At 30.8% G+C, this 16,171-nt stretch overlaps 1 protein-coding gene across 1 annotated transcript; it reads right to left on the bottom strand.

Moving 5' to 3' along the window:
* Positions 1-223: 223 nt before the first annotated feature.
* On the bottom strand, positions 224-8,125 carry LOC110713546 (protein NRT1/ PTR FAMILY 2.12-like). The gene is made up of 4 exons (XM_021891995.1): positions 7,933-8,125; positions 4,844-5,061; positions 1,536-2,131; positions 224-1,273 (listed from the first exon to the last, which is right to left on the bottom strand). Exons 1-4 carry the CDS (start codon positions 8,123-8,125, stop codon positions 400-402), a joined length of 1,881 nt encoding a protein of 626 aa, XP_021747687.1. The 3' UTR covers positions 224-399.
* Between the last annotated feature and the right edge of the window lie 8,046 nt (positions 8,126-16,171).

Raw genomic sequence — 16,171 nt, 5'->3', positions numbered from 1 at the left:
AATGGGGTTGGCCGGTTTGGGGGTTGGCTTGGGTGGTGGATGGTTTTTGAATATTGATTTTTTATTTTATTTTTTAAAAAAAGATTTATTTTATTTTATTTTATTTTTTATTTTTATTTTTTTTTTTGACCAATTAGGCTGCCACGTGTATGGTAACTTGTTATAACAAGTTAAATGACCGGTTGGGACCAGTTATAGCAGAGTGGGTATAAAGGTGGAATTATTTTCAGCGGACGGCCCAGAGGTGGGATTATTACACCCATCAAAACATGAGTTAGATAATAATATTAAAAGATCAAAGATTACACAACTATGTAGATCCTCATATTCAGCTTATTACATATATATAAATATATACCCTATCTAGCTAAGACTAAGTAGTGCAGAGTTCTCTTTTCTTCAGTATTTAACAAGATCAAGCTCTATGTCAGTAATATCTTTCCCCTCTAAATTAACATTATTACTACCTTTATATTTATATTTCTTAGCACAAATCACAAAATATATGAGATTTAGCACACCCATTATAGCAAGCAAGTAGTAAAAGTAGTCCACCCTTCCTTGGTTTATATCATTGGTTAGCCAATCTGGCTTACCATGTCTACCAGTAAACTTGTGAACAATACTCACCAATGCACTGCTCAAGTAATTTGCACCGGCAATGGTGCAAAAGAACATAGAAGTCGCGATACTTCTCAAATTCTCAGGAAACTGCTTGTTGTAGAATTCAATTTGTGCTATGAAATTGAACCCTTCTGCTAGTCCTAGCATGACTAACTGAGGGGCTAACCACCCAATCGATAGCATTTGGTGGTGATCATTTGCCGCGTTTCTTCTCTTTTGCTCTACTAGACCGGCCACTATCATTGACATGACCGAGAAAACAAGGCCAATCCCCATTCGTTGGAGAAGTGTAATGCCATTCTCATGTTTCGTAACCTTTCGAAGAGATGGAACGATGAAACGATCATAGATTGGCACCCAAACTCCTATGGCAAGCATGGAAATGATACCAATTGAGCCTGGTGGGATTTGAAATTTCGGGCCTATGGATCGGTTCATGATCATGGCTTGTGAGACTGCAAAGGTTGATTGTTGTGCAGCTGAGGTAAAACAAATAATACCTGATGCCCAAATTGGTAGTACTCTTATCACACATTTTACTTCTTCAACTTCTTGTACGCTGCATAAAGTCCATTTACTTGTTGGTGTTTTTGTATGTGTATCTTTGTTGATCTCTCCTTCTTGTATTATAGCTGCTTTGTTTAAGAAGCTGCCATGTAAATGTAAATCCACAAACAATTAATTAGATGCAGTGGCAAATTTTAGACTAAATGGTATAGGGGTTAATTTTCGAACTTTAACCTTTAATTAAAAATTATAAATATCTAATTATTAACAAGTAATCATGATTAAGTCAAGTTAAGTTTAAAGTAATGGGTCAATCAATAATAATCATATAGTAACTAGTACCATTGTTTATTGTCACCTATCGTATGTGCCATTAGATTTTAGATTAAATTAGGAAATATTACCTGAATTGATGAGAAAGAGGAAGCACGGACTCCAGAACCCCAGAAGGTGGTGGATCATAGTAAACACCCTTCTTGACACTATGAGGAAGTTCAAGGTGACGCTTTTTATAAGTTGCAACGAAAACTCGAAAGATGCTAGAGAAGATGCTACCTTGAGGCTTGACATACACAAATAACTTCATCCCAAAGAAGAACAGCAAAATGGAGCAAAACATAAGAGATGTAGGGATACCAAACCCCCAAACCCAACTCACAGAGTCTTGGATATACACAACAACAGTAAGAGTTAACATTACCACAATTGTAAAAGTTGTGTAATACCAATTGTAGTAACTATTAATCCCTCTTCTTCCTTCTTCAGTAGTATGATCAAATTGGTCCATTCCAAATGGTATGCTACAGGGCCTTATTCCTGCTGTTCCTATGCAGAGTAGCCCAAGGCTAAGGACTAAGAAGCCCAACTGATGTCCATTGGGCTGTTGACATGAGCCCATTTGTTTTGGGTTTAATGTTTGGACATTTTTGCTGTCATTGAATGGACACCAAGGTGGTGTTAGGTTAGGGATCCATGCTGTTAATGTTAGGCCCACCATTCCCTGTCAAAGTAATAAGACTTGTTATTTTGCAAAAAAAAAAAAAAAAAAAATAATAATAAAATAAAATAAAAAGTAATAAGACTTGTTATTTTGTACATTCGACAAATTTTTAAATAAACTAGATGTACAGTAGATATTTACATCGATAGTAAAAAAGAAAAACTTTTCTGTGTGGCTAGCTAGCTACACCGTGTGACAGAGATTACTTGTATGAGTTACTTATTCAGAGGTTATTTGTAGGGCTTACTTACTTACTTACCTAGGGGTTACATAATTCAGGGGTTACTTAGCTTACTTAATTAGTTAGCGCATTTTCAATGTGACAGTAACCCCTAACCAATCGATTAACCCTTAAATAAGTAGCCCATGAACAAATAACCCATATAATTTACCCCTGACCAAACGAGTTACCCCTACAAGTAACTCCTGACACACGGTATGACCGGCCATATACTAGTATAAAAATTTTGTAGTAATAATATATAAACATGAACAAAAGTTATTGGGATTTCAAAAGTTTCCTAATTTGAAGTAAACTAATAATATTGACAAAATTTTTGAATAATATGTTTTGAAATTTTCATATCACTTCATAATTCACGTGTATAACTTCAACATCTCCTTTTATATATGCCATTATTAGTTTCTTCCTCAAAAAAAATAAAAACAATAAAATGCCATTATTAGTTTCTTTAATTTGCAAGTCAGAAACTCCATGATGATTCATTTTAATTACCTACTAAGCTCCCTACATCTCATAATGATTACCTACTCTAATTTGACTCAAAACTTCTTAAGTCACATTATGAAGTAAATATACATTGGACAAACGAATTATACTATTCTTTTCTTATAATATACTTAATGATATTTCTCTCAATGGCAGTTGTGAAGTTAACTCTTGTCAAACTTTGATCTTCTATGATTAATTGATTACCCTGCTGTATCAGTTCACCATAACACGTCTTGATGCCTTACACTATTTTCTAAAGCGTGGTTAGACGTCGTTGTGCACTTAATCAATTATTATCATCTTAAAATTCGAATATGCTACTAACCTTCTAGAAAAACCATGCTTCTACTCTATGAAGGTTTTTAATTTCATTGTATTTTATTTTTTAGGGTTAGAGAGTCACAATAGTCAATAGTAAATGACTAAATGGTGTAGACAAAATTCAATCTTGAATTTTGAATACCATCACCCCTCAAAATTTAACCAATTATACTAGTTGATGATCACATGCACGTTTACCTTAAAGATTATGTATAGTCATATATATAGAAAATAGTAATAATTCTGCGTATTGTAGGCCAATATTATTACATTAGAATTAGTAGGAGTAGTAAGTAAAGAATCAACGTAGGATCATGTGGTAAGTTGAATGGCATGAATTTTACATGTACAAATTAGTGACAGCATATGACACATGAATGACCCAATATGCACATGATCCTACGTTGATAATCGATATACATGTAATATTAAGAATCATGCATATATATTAGAGTATTTTCCGTAAGTATGCGGTTAGTTTATGTTTTGCAATGTTTGAGGCTCAAACTAATTCATTTTTCTTACTTTAGGAATTTATCTTAAATTTTACTCCCTCTACCCCTTTTTATAGTCCCTATTTGAAATTTTGACACTATTTATGATGTGAGAATATCTTCTAAAATTTTTTTAATATATAAGACATAATATAGGCATGTTGAGTCTTATTTGATTCGTCTTGATGAATAGATCATTAATATTAAATTATTATGTTTTTTAACTAATAAGAAACTAACTATATTTATGGTCAAAATGTTGTATTACCACACTTGCACAGTCTAAATGGGAACTATAAAAGATGAGGGGGAGGGAGTAGATCTTTTCAAATTAATTTATGAAATTTGGTATTGTATTAATTATTAATAATCTAAAAAATTAAAAATTTAAATTTTATTTTTATCAAGAAATAATTAAACTGATTTTTAATTAATATTAACATTTAAAAATAATTCAGAAATCATTAAATTTTAATCGTTTATTTTTAAAAATTATAGCTGTCATTTTTCAAACAACCACCCTAGAATCACTCTATATTACTAATGTTACTGTTGCTTAGCTTGTATAATAAATTGGCAAAACCTAATGAGCGCCCGCGGGGCGTTAGATAAGACAATTAAAGTGCAAATATTAGAGTAAAATTAACATTAATTACACCGAACGACGCGTGATTTTGTCATGAATTCCTAACTTAATATCATTTCAACCAATATAATTTATCCTTATCTAACGCTCCGGGACGCTCGTTAGCAAGATCGTAATAAATTTATGCTTTAATTGGGTGGATCATGCAATTCAATCGCAGCAACCTCCATAGGACCTACAATTAAGGGGTTCTTATGCTGTATTGTTTTAATCCTAAGTTTCATGTAAACTAAACAAGGACAAAATCTTAAATCAGGTGTATATATGGTCTAATAAATATATAATTTCTAACCTGATTTTTTCTCCAGTCGGTTTTTAATAAACTTTGATTACATTTATACACTAATAATAATATATAAGAAAATTAAACATGTATAGGCCTGTAAAATATGTTTTGATGTATATTATTTCAATTATAAGAAAATGCGCGCCAATCATAAAGGTTGATTTGATTATATTGACTTATCTAGCTTGATTCCTAATGAATTTTTTAAATAAGGTGAAGAAAACATGCATACCAAAAAAGCAGCTAAAGAACCAATAGCGATAGCCCAAAAGCGACCAATGAAAGCATCGGAGAGAAAAGCGCCAACTAAAGGGGCGAAATTAGCCACTCCAGAGAAGATGTTGATGACGTTAGTGGCAGCCACCTGGTCCATATGATACTCACGCCTTAGATACACCATAAAGTTGGCTAGTACCCCAAATGTTGCTAACCTCTCAAATGTCTCATTTCCTGCACCCACCACAAATTTTAATATCTACCAAACTGATATGTAAATTGCTATAGATCATAATTAAGCACAATGTAAAAATGATTTTGACCTTATTTATATAATCATAACACTTTAAACTTCCTTCAATTCTTCCGTTGTTCTTTTTCTTAATTTACAAGTTCTTTCTTACACATACGTATGCTTTATTATATTAAGACAAAATTCATGGCTTTTTTTTTACTCGGCCGGTCTAGATGAGAGATTAGATTTTCTAGAAGTCATACTCAAATACATCATTGCTAATCTGTAATTTATTGTACACATATTATTTACAAAATATGCATAAAACTATTGAAGAAGAAGAAGATATTTCCACCGTTCTATTAGACCTAATTAACTTTAACCAAATTGTACACTATAATTATTGATTTCATCATGCTACGAGCCAACATCAAGTTGGTATTGCTTTTCCCTCAGCCTCAGCTTAATTGGAAGTTGGTGAAGAGGGATCTCGGTTATTCCTAATTCTATTATTAGAGGGCAGTTTGTGGGTTGATGTAACAACATAAGAAATCAATAATAACTTCTTTTTTAGGAGGACTACCTAGAGTGATGAATTGAGGATAGACATAAATCCGATACACCCAAATCAAGGTAGCCATGTAGTTTAGGAAACATCCAAAACGCACGCTATCATAGTTGTCCTCAATTTAATAATTTTTAAATGATTGGAAGTCAAACACTACCTCCGTTTTCTCCCATTAGTTACAAGTTTATATATATACACTGCATTTTTTAATATCTCACAATAAATACCCAATGGTTGTAACGAACTAATGTGAAACAAAGATAGTAGCTCATTCATTCTATAGCATATATGCATGCAGCTAGCTTAGTATTGCAGTCTAAGGTAATATAATGACATTTAGAATTAAATTTCGTCTACGTCACGATGCTTCAATATCCATACGTAACTCCTTCTTAAGCCCGGAAATGAGGTCGCCGGGTCATAATATATAAAGTGTAGATCATGGAATTTTATTTTATTTTTTATTTTTTTTTATTTTTGAAACAAGAGCATGGATCCATTTCATGAACAGAAATGAACATGCAATTTCACATTCTAACTAGCAATTTGAGACTATTTCTTGTAAATAATAAAAAAGAAAAAGAAAACACCAAAATACTATCTCCATGTATGTTATGTGTAAATTTAGGGTATTATTTGTGAGATATAAAATATTTCAAAATTGCACATAATATTTAACGGAAGTAGTATTAATCTTTTTGAGGATAAGTCTATCGTCTACTACCTATGTTGCTTTTTGTGGTTGAGATTTACTGATTTAGTGATCAGAATTTAAAAAAAAATAAAATTAAAATAAAAAAAATAAATAATTTGGGTGCACTGAAAATGGTTCTCAGCTAAAAATTTATGTAGAAGTGGATCCTTTCCTTTTCTTATTTCAAGTGCTATCTTTCTTTACTTTTTTTTTTTCTTTTGATCTCGATCTTTTTTTTTCCCCTTAGTTAGATCTTTCAACTTTTTTTTATAGTACTTGTCTGCCTTTAGTTAAAAGGTTTGAAGTTAATACATTTTGTGATGTGGTATAGGGCAAATCAAATGAAAACAGTGCATGTGCATTCTTGCTTTCAAGAGAGTAATACATGAGTAAAATCTTTTAATTGTCATGAGCTATTTGGAATTGATTCACTACTATCTTATAATGATAGTCATTTTAAGAATGACTACCATAGAATTTCTATCTGAAATTATGTCATCATTTTAACTTTAAATGTGTTTATTACAATGTTAATTTTACAACATATATTACGTTTACAGTAGAAATATAGTATAATACTATAATTAATGAATTTAATTCACGAAATCACGTTAATTGCGCCAAAATGAAACATTTGATCAATTGTAAGAACTAATGTACTACACATCATTCAGATTATAACCCATTATTATATTATAACAAATTTAAATTGTAGCTTTGAAGTGTACTCTATCACTGTATGACAATAATTAACCATCACATTGATAGTGTTTCTGAATTAAATACTCTAGTAAAAACGAGATCACTGAATTAATTTGGAGTGGAAATAGTATATAATTAAAGCCTTTGTAACAATATTCTGTTAAGCATGATATCCTCTTGAACAAGCATGATATCCTCTTTTGCATGTTCATTGCTCTGACTTAACGTCATTTCTGTTACTTCATTTTTTCTTATACATACAATTAATGAAAAATTAAAAAGGAAACTTTCAAATTTTGTACAATAACTTCTAATCAACCAAATACCAAGATCTATAATGTTAGATTACCAAACCAAAACTAATGCTTACTCTTTTCATTTTAGTGAACTTATCACTTATGGGTTATCCACTTATCCCAAACTTTCTCCAAGTTGTCCCCAATTTTCTCCAAATTAAGTAATTAACTACAACATACTTATTTAAAAAATTATTTAAAATCTTTTCTTAAGAGGGTTAAATTGTGCCTTAATTTAAATTGTCTCAATATTAAAGCCGAGATAAACCTTAAACACCTTTTTTTTTTTCTTTTTTTTTTTTTTTTGGTGGAAACGAGGGGCGAGCCCCAAAAAAATCTTAAACACTAAACATGCATGTGTGCATAGAGTTATTATGCATTTCTAGTAAAATAAACATGTATGTCTATTATGTATATTTCATATATACCATCTAAAACACACTCCATAGCTATTAAATTCTCTTTTTATCTAAAATATATAGAGTAATTAATATGAAGTATTATACGTATGTGAATGATTGGGTGCATATATAGTACCTAAAACTCGATACAATCAAAGTGTATATAATAAAATTTAGACATAAAGAACAAAAGGAGAAGAGAGATCGACCTAGAATAAAAGGCATAGACTTCCATCCACCAGGCTTTTTCGAGTTTGAGCTAACCATAACAACTTGTTTCTCATCATCCTCATGAGCTACTCGTTCATCCAAAGGAACCTCGCTCGAAGTTGTCGAAATTGCTCCCCGACTACAACACCATGGTAACCAAGAAGAATGTACTTGCTCTTTGTTGATCTCCATGGCTAGCTAGTTGTTATTTTTTTTCTCACTCTAACTCTATAAAGTTTTGTTTTTCATGTGCATTATTAAAACTTAGTATTAGCAACCAAATGCCATTATATATATATGAGACATAAAAAGGGCGAATTAAATCAAGCAAGTTGGTGGTATGAAACTGACCAAAATTATAAAAGTGTGAGACGAGTGTTACTTGTACTAATTCCAAAACTAAAAGTAGTAGCATTTTCGTGAAAGAATACGTAGCACGTCATTATAAATGAAAATGACATGTGTACCATTGCTATAAAATTCATCAATTATTAATTATTAATAATGCGATATTAATGTGTGGACCTTTATAAAAATAAAAAAAAATAAAAAAAATAAAAATTATTGTCACACACAAAACTTAGCAATGCTTGAAGTATTAAATTAAATGGACCCAATAATTAAATGTGGGCTTGTTTGTCTTTATCAATAAACATGAAAATTCATATATTCCAAATAAAGACCATGAAATCATAAATTCATTTTTGTTTATGTGTGGGTTAATATTTGATATTTTCTCCGTTATTTTATTATTGCATCATAGGGATTGAGCATACTTATTTTAATAATTGGAAAAAGAAAAAAGAGGGGATAAAAGTACAAAATTATCCATGTGATGTAAACTTAAACGAATGAATCAAGCATTAAAGAAAAGGGTATATTAGGTATTTGCATTATGAGCACAAATATTTTATTTTATTTACATAAAATAGATATGGTGCAATATTTGTGAAACTTTCTTTTAAAGGTAAGTGATGCAATAATTAAAAAACAGAGAAAGTATAAAATGCAATAATTGCAATACTTGTAATTGACTTTTATACTATTTATACATTTACTTTAACTTTATATTTTATTTAGATATAAAAAAAACATATATATAATCATGTAAAATATTTTTGAATAAGTCGGTTATGTATATATTTTTTTCATTAGATCTAATATTTATAGTTCTTAATAATATATAATTATAAATATTAATGGTCAAAGTTATGCATTGACATATATGCTACGAATTATGAAACGAATGGAGTAAAATTTTATCCCAAATAACACATTTAACTATTCCATATTGTGGGAAAAAGACTGTTAATATTAATCACTCAAAAAAGGCTAAGGGGTTAGGGGATATGTTCTCCCTTGTAGGGTCTGTTCACATTTACTGAACCGAGCTGAACTGAATTGAGCTGAACTGAAATGAACTAAACTAATTGGAGCTGAACTGAACTAAGCTGAAATGAATATTTTATGAGAGAGGGAAATTAGGAGCTAAACCGAACTGAACTAAATTGATTGGAGCTGAACTGAACTGATTGAATCTAAACTGAACTGAATTGAAATTAAGTAAATGTGAACATGCCCGTAATCGTAGTGTTAATGTGGAACGAACTCTTTTTTTTCTCTTGATAATAGGGGAAGATCAATCTCTTAATGATTGCATTTATCTCATAGTTTAATTTCATCTGGAATAATTTTTGTTTTCTAGATGACAAAATAAAGTTTTCTAGAAAAACTTAGTGGTTGTGATCTCTTATTTTATCTAATTATATTTTGTAAATTGAGGAAGATATCTAATTATTTAAAAGTAAAAAACACTTTGATTTCTTTGTTGTAAACTTTTACTTTGTCTCACTTTGTCTCAATAGGTGCTTTAAATTGACATAGAAAACTTGTTGAAATACAATTTTAACCACTATTATTGTACTTCATTTATATTGCTTCTGTATATTTTTAACTCTGACCAATAATATCTCTAATTATTAATAAGTAAAAATTATAATAATCAAATATTAATAATTTATATATTGAGACGATTCTTACAAGTATTCGTAAAACTATATTTTTTCTTAAGGGTAAATTATCGACAATAGTCAAAGTGGATTAAGTGAGCTATTCAAAAGAAAAAAGAAAAAAGAAAAAAGTGGATTAGGTGAGTAGTGCAAGAAGTTAAACATTTTAATTAAAAAAATAAGGAAAGAGTACAACTGAATCACTAAAATTCATATCCTTAAATGTTTGCTGGAATTTAATTTGACTACAATATGCGGAGTAAATAATACTATGCAGTCCCCGTTCACTTCACCTTATTTTAGCTGAACTGAAATTATTTTTTTACTGAATTTCTATTATATTTCTTTTTAAAAGTTATTGATTTTTAATGAATTGAAATTATTTTATTGAATTGAAATTGATTTTACTTAACTAAAATTATTTTTATTGAACTAAAATTATTTACTGATTATTATTTTTTATAAGGTGAAATGAACAGGGTCGTACTCTGTATATTCCAAAGTTTGTCTTATTTATATTAGGCCCTATTCACTTCACCTTATTTTTGCTTACCTGAAATTATTTTTATTGAACTGAAATTTATTTTACTGAATTTAATTATCTTTCTAAATTGAAATTATTTTACTGAACCAAAATTATTTTTGTTGAACTAAAATTATTTTTATTGATTCTCTATTATATATTTCTTTAAAATTACTGACTTTTACTGAATAGAATTTAGTTTTTGTTAATCTGAAATTATTTTTGCTGAACTAAAATATTTATTGCTGAACAAAACTTATTTTTACTTAATATTAATTTTGTAAGGTGAAGTGAACAGGACCTTAGTCTTTTAAAAACAAATATGCATCACTTTTATTGTTTCTAACTCTATTTATAACAGTCTATCTAGCTTGAAAATTGCCCGATTATGGACACATTTTTTGGGCATCGATTTCCGGGGGGTATCTTGGCTAGATTTTATTTCTTATTTGAGTTTTAAGCCACCTTGAATTTAAATTTAATTTGGGTCCATGCTAGATACCGGGTTTGGGTTCCATTTGTTGACCCGAACTAGGGCCAAATTGGGCCCAACCTATATATGGTCAAAATGTCCCATTTTTTTTTCCCAAAGCCTAATAACCCGACTTGGCCCATGATTGGGTATACTTTTCCATAATCAACTCAAAATATTTTATCATATCTCTTATGGTCCTCACCACTTTAAATAGATTATTAATATCTCTCCCAATATCTCTCTTTCATGGTCTTTGCTATCTTTTTTATAAATAAACAATGTACTCCCTCCGTTCGTAATAATCGCAACACTTTTATTATTCTACTTCCGTTTCATAATAGTTGCAACACTTCCTATTTTAGTAAGGACCACTACTATTTTATTATTTATCTCTTCCACTTACCCCACTACTTGCATAAATACTTAATTAATTATCATAAAGCCCCACTTATACTAATCTTTGATTTATTTATCTGTCATACTAACAAATTGTGAGAAACTATCTAGTTACAAAAATGTCAGTAAATCTCTCATACATTTATCTCTCATACTAATTCACCCTATGATCCCTACCCTATAAATTTCCTAACACTTTGTGCAGGATTTACTATTGTAATTAATATGAAACGGAGAAAGTATAAAATACAACTAATTTAATTATTTTCCCAACTTGCATAATATAAATCTTATACTTGTATTGTTGTACATAAAAACACCCTATAAACTTTGTATAGTCATAAGTGATACAAATATATTGGAATGAAGGGAATAACATTTATTTTATATATTTTAAATTCAACTTGATAAAAGTTTGTATTTAGCAAGTGTTAAAATTAAAATCAAAATGATGCATTTATAATGTGCTACAAGTATTAGGTAATGAAGGAAGTATAACTGTCACAAAAATAATATGAACTAATTAAGAATTGACTTTTGAAAACACGAATTTAGGTCATGCTCTCTTCAATCACCTTAAAAAATGATATTCAATTTTATAAAAATTATTAATTTTATAAAAATTATTTCAGTTCGGTAAAAATAATTCATTCAGTCAATACAAGTTTTGTTCGGTAACTTAATATTTGATCATTAAAATAAATAACTTTAAAGAACAAATATAATAGAGAATCAAGAAAAATAAGTTTTAATTTGTAAAAGCAAATTAAAATTATTGAAGCTCATAACAAGAATACTTTTAGTTCACCAATAATAAGATATAAAGAACAAAGCCTTAAAGTAATTAATATTCACTCCATTACATATTACTTGCAACAATGGAATATTTTATATCTCATAAATAATAACCCTTTGTTGCGAATAATATGCAACAGAGGGAGTAGTATAATATACAACAGAAGGAGTGCTTGGCTAGGTAAGGATCCTCCCCCTCCCCCCCTTCTCGTCTGCTACTCCCTCCCATCCGAACCCACCACCATCTCATTTAATGGCTACTTGTAATAAACATGGAATTGTTAAGCCAAATCCAAAATCCCAAAATCAAGCTAATCACACTTCTACCTACATATATATCACTGATTCCAAGGAACTCGGTTCATGCCCTTTGGGACCGTAATTGAAATATTGCTATGCAGTATGAATTTGATGCTCTTATTCATAATGGTACTTGGGATTTGGTTCCACAACCATTGAATGAATGTGACTATTATTTGATTATTGTGGATCTTTTGGCATAAAACGAAATCTAATGGCTCTTTTGAAAGACATAAGGCTCGGCTTGTTGGTGATGGTAAGACTCAAAGGGAAAGGATTGATTCTGATGAGTCTTTTAGTCCGGTTGTTAAGCCGACAACTATTCGTGTGGTTCTTTGCATTGCTTTATCCAAATCTTGGTTTATTCATTAAGTAGATATGAAGAAGACTTTCTTACATGGTAATCTAAATGAAATTGTTTACATGTATCAAACTTTTAGATTCAAGGATCCTACTCGACCTCATCATGTTTGCCTCCTCCGGAAATCTTTATATGGTTTGAAACAGGCGCATTGTGCTTGGTATCAGCGGTTTGCAGATTTTCTTGGCTAATATTGGCTTTGTTCACAGCAAATTCGATAACTCAATGTTCATTTATCACCATGGTAATGCTACTGCTTGCATTCTTCTGTATGTTGATGACATTGTTCTAATTTCTTCTTCAGAGTCCTTTCGCCGTCATGTGATTTCACAACTTAGCTTTGAATTTGCAATGAATAATTTGGGTCCATTGAGCTATTTCTTGGTATTTTTGTCTTTCAAGACAAGAATGCTTATTTTTGTCTCAAAAAAGAAATATGCTCTAAAAATTATTGAAAAAGCATGCATGCCTAATTGCAAATCTTCTTGTACTCCGGTTAACTCCAAAGGGAAGTTAAGTACTACTTTTTGTGCTCCATATGATGATCCGACTTCTTATTGTCGTCTGTGTGGTGCTTTGCAGTGTTTGACTTTCACCCGTCCTGATATATCGTATGCAGTGCAACAAGTTTGCCTATTATGCACGCACCTCGTGTAGAGCACATGAATGCATTGAAGCGCATACTTCGTTACATTCAAGGTTCGCCTGAGTTTGGTTTGCATTTGTATAAGTCATCGTTAATCTTACACAGATGTCGTTTGGGGCAGGTGTTCAGACATTCGTCTTTCTACATCAAGATACTGTGTTTTTCTTGGTGATAATCTAATCTCTTGGTCTTCCAAACGTTAACCAACTCTGTCTGAATCTAGTGCTGAAGTAGAGTACAGAGGCGTTGCAAATGTTGTTTCTGAATCCTGTTCGGTTCCTAATTTGTTGCTTGAGCTACGATGTCCTATTTATAAAGCAACATTGGTTTATTGCGACAATGTTAGTGCCATTTACCTTTCCATTATTCCGGTTCAACATCAACACACTAAACATATTGAGATGACCACTTTGTTCGTGAGGAAGTTCAAAGAGGCAAAATTTTGCAAACATTTTCACGAAAGGTCTGCCTAAGGTTTTACTTGATGATTTTCAGGACAGTCTCACCGTTTGTAGTCCTTCTGTTTCGACTGTGGGGGTGTGTTAGATTATGTTAGTAATCTTGTGTATAATTAGTTTTTAATTTACTATTGTATCATTAGCCCTAACCCTAGAATACACTTGTATATATAATCTTGTTTAATTAATGAGAAAGACACGATAAATATTCTCATATTCTCTGAATCAGCCCAAGCCACCCAATTTATACAACGTTTGGTAGGAAAAGCAAAAAAAAAAAAAGGCACCCTTAGTTCCCTTTTTATGGTAATTTGGTTGGACGTACACCCACTCAAGGTTTGGTATTATTTGAACATTTATATAAAGTCCAAACTTTACCAAAGTGAAATCAATAGCAAATGGAGGAATTAAAGGGGATACAACAGTAATGCGAAAGTTCTTAAAGTTGATCGATGAAATGGCCTGGCTTGAGACGAGTTTCGGGTTAAGATGTTAGAATAGACCCGGTTGTGTTAAGAAAAAGAACCCAAGTATGAGTTGTGACTAATTTTCTCAAATTTAGGAAAAGAGTCTGGTGATTAATATTAATACAGTGAATTTAGGAAAAGAACCCAAGTATGAGTTTTTTTTCTATTTTGAATTTGAAGGGACATATGTGTACAGCACTGTAGACATCCATTTGTGTCTCCCCAAAACCAAACCCAGTGATGAATAACTTTCACGTCAAATCATAATCGAATGAAGTGAAAGTGTGAAAAGTCTAGTGTTGGGTTAGTTTTTATTAAAAATCTTTCTTTCTGTTTTCGAAAACCTGCTCTATTTTATGAAAATAGGCAGTCCAGTTTAGTTTGGTCCATGACAAGGGTCCAATAATAGTGTAGTTGGATAGGGCTCAAAAAGAGATTTCCAACGATATATTATAAGCTCAATTCCGATGAATTATGAGAAACTTATGGCCAAAATACTAAACTGGGCCCGGTTGTTTCTTACATACGGCCCAATGATCTAGAGGAGGGCCTATTATTAATTATCATTCCTAAAGCTATTAGGATTGACTATAGTCTTCTAGAATACTCTAAAAGGTTCTCTTAAATCCCAATGGAGTTAGGATTGATAATTATGTTTCAAAGAGTTTGAAATTAAATAAAACTACTCCTTTTGAGAATCCTTGTTTTGTATGAAATGGAATATATTCAGATACTATTTTCGTGCCTCATAATATTTATCGAAATCTAATATGGTTGAATAGATCTTGAAATTATCTTTCCAATGATATATTATAATATATATTCTGAGCTATAACGAAAAAGATATGAATGGAATACGAAACTCTATCCAAAACTGACACCCTTCTACTATTTCGGCCGTATCTTTTTATCTACAAAAGATTTTAATCTGTTTCTAACTGTGTTGGAAAGTATACGTCAAGAGCTTTCCAACTATATATTATATGACTTATTTGGACATTTGGATCAAAAGATATGATAAAAACAAAATCCTCAAAAAGTGTCTTGCACCGCCTGATTCGTCGCCTGGCGACAGGAGAGTGTTTTATTCCTTTTCATACTCTGATTTGTTTCTATTGATTCCGGACTTTTTTCTTATAAATACGGTCCCTGGACCTCCGTTTTCAATAACCAATTCTCAACCAGAATTCTCTAATTCTTCTTTCTCTCTAAGCTAAAGCTTATTCTCTCTCTCCCTCTTTCTAGCCTAACCTTTTACAAACACAATTCCTCATACATTAGCACTAGACACACCTAGCCAAGTTTGAAGTTGTCTTCGCCCTAGACGTGAAAGGTTTGATATTCCCGAGGGTTTGGTCCCAAATCTCTATTTCAATTATTTAATTTAATTGTTTGTTTTATTTTTCCTTGAAATTACTAACGTGTGTATTTTGTTATTAGAAAGAGGTACGAGGAATCGAAGTAAATACTTTAATTGTTTTATTGATATTATGATATAGAAATCATGCTTAGATTATTTTATTGATTCCTAGTATCATGTTAGGATGTTTTATTGCTTCCTATACTAGTATCATGTTTAGGGTTAACTAAAAATTTCTAATATCAAGTATGATTGTTATGATGCTTCCTATTGCTTTCCTAATATCATGTTAGTATCATGTTAGGGCTAAAGTTTTGATATTTAATTGTTTAGTGACATGCAAGGGTTTGTGTATTAATCGTGTTAGTATCATGTCTAGGATCTAGCTATTATTATTATTATACTTTAACATGATTATGATTATTATTATGATTATTATGTTGCTTGA

The sequence above is a fragment of the Chenopodium quinoa genome, unplaced genomic scaffold (assembly GCF_001683475.1).
Source record: "Chenopodium quinoa cultivar QQ74 unplaced genomic scaffold, ASM168347v1, whole genome shotgun sequence".
Lineage (NCBI taxonomy): Eukaryota > Viridiplantae > Streptophyta > Magnoliopsida > Caryophyllales > Amaranthaceae > Chenopodium > Chenopodium quinoa.
The sequence above is the reverse complement of the archived record's forward strand: the minus strand, read 5'-3'. Positions and strand labels throughout refer to the sequence as shown.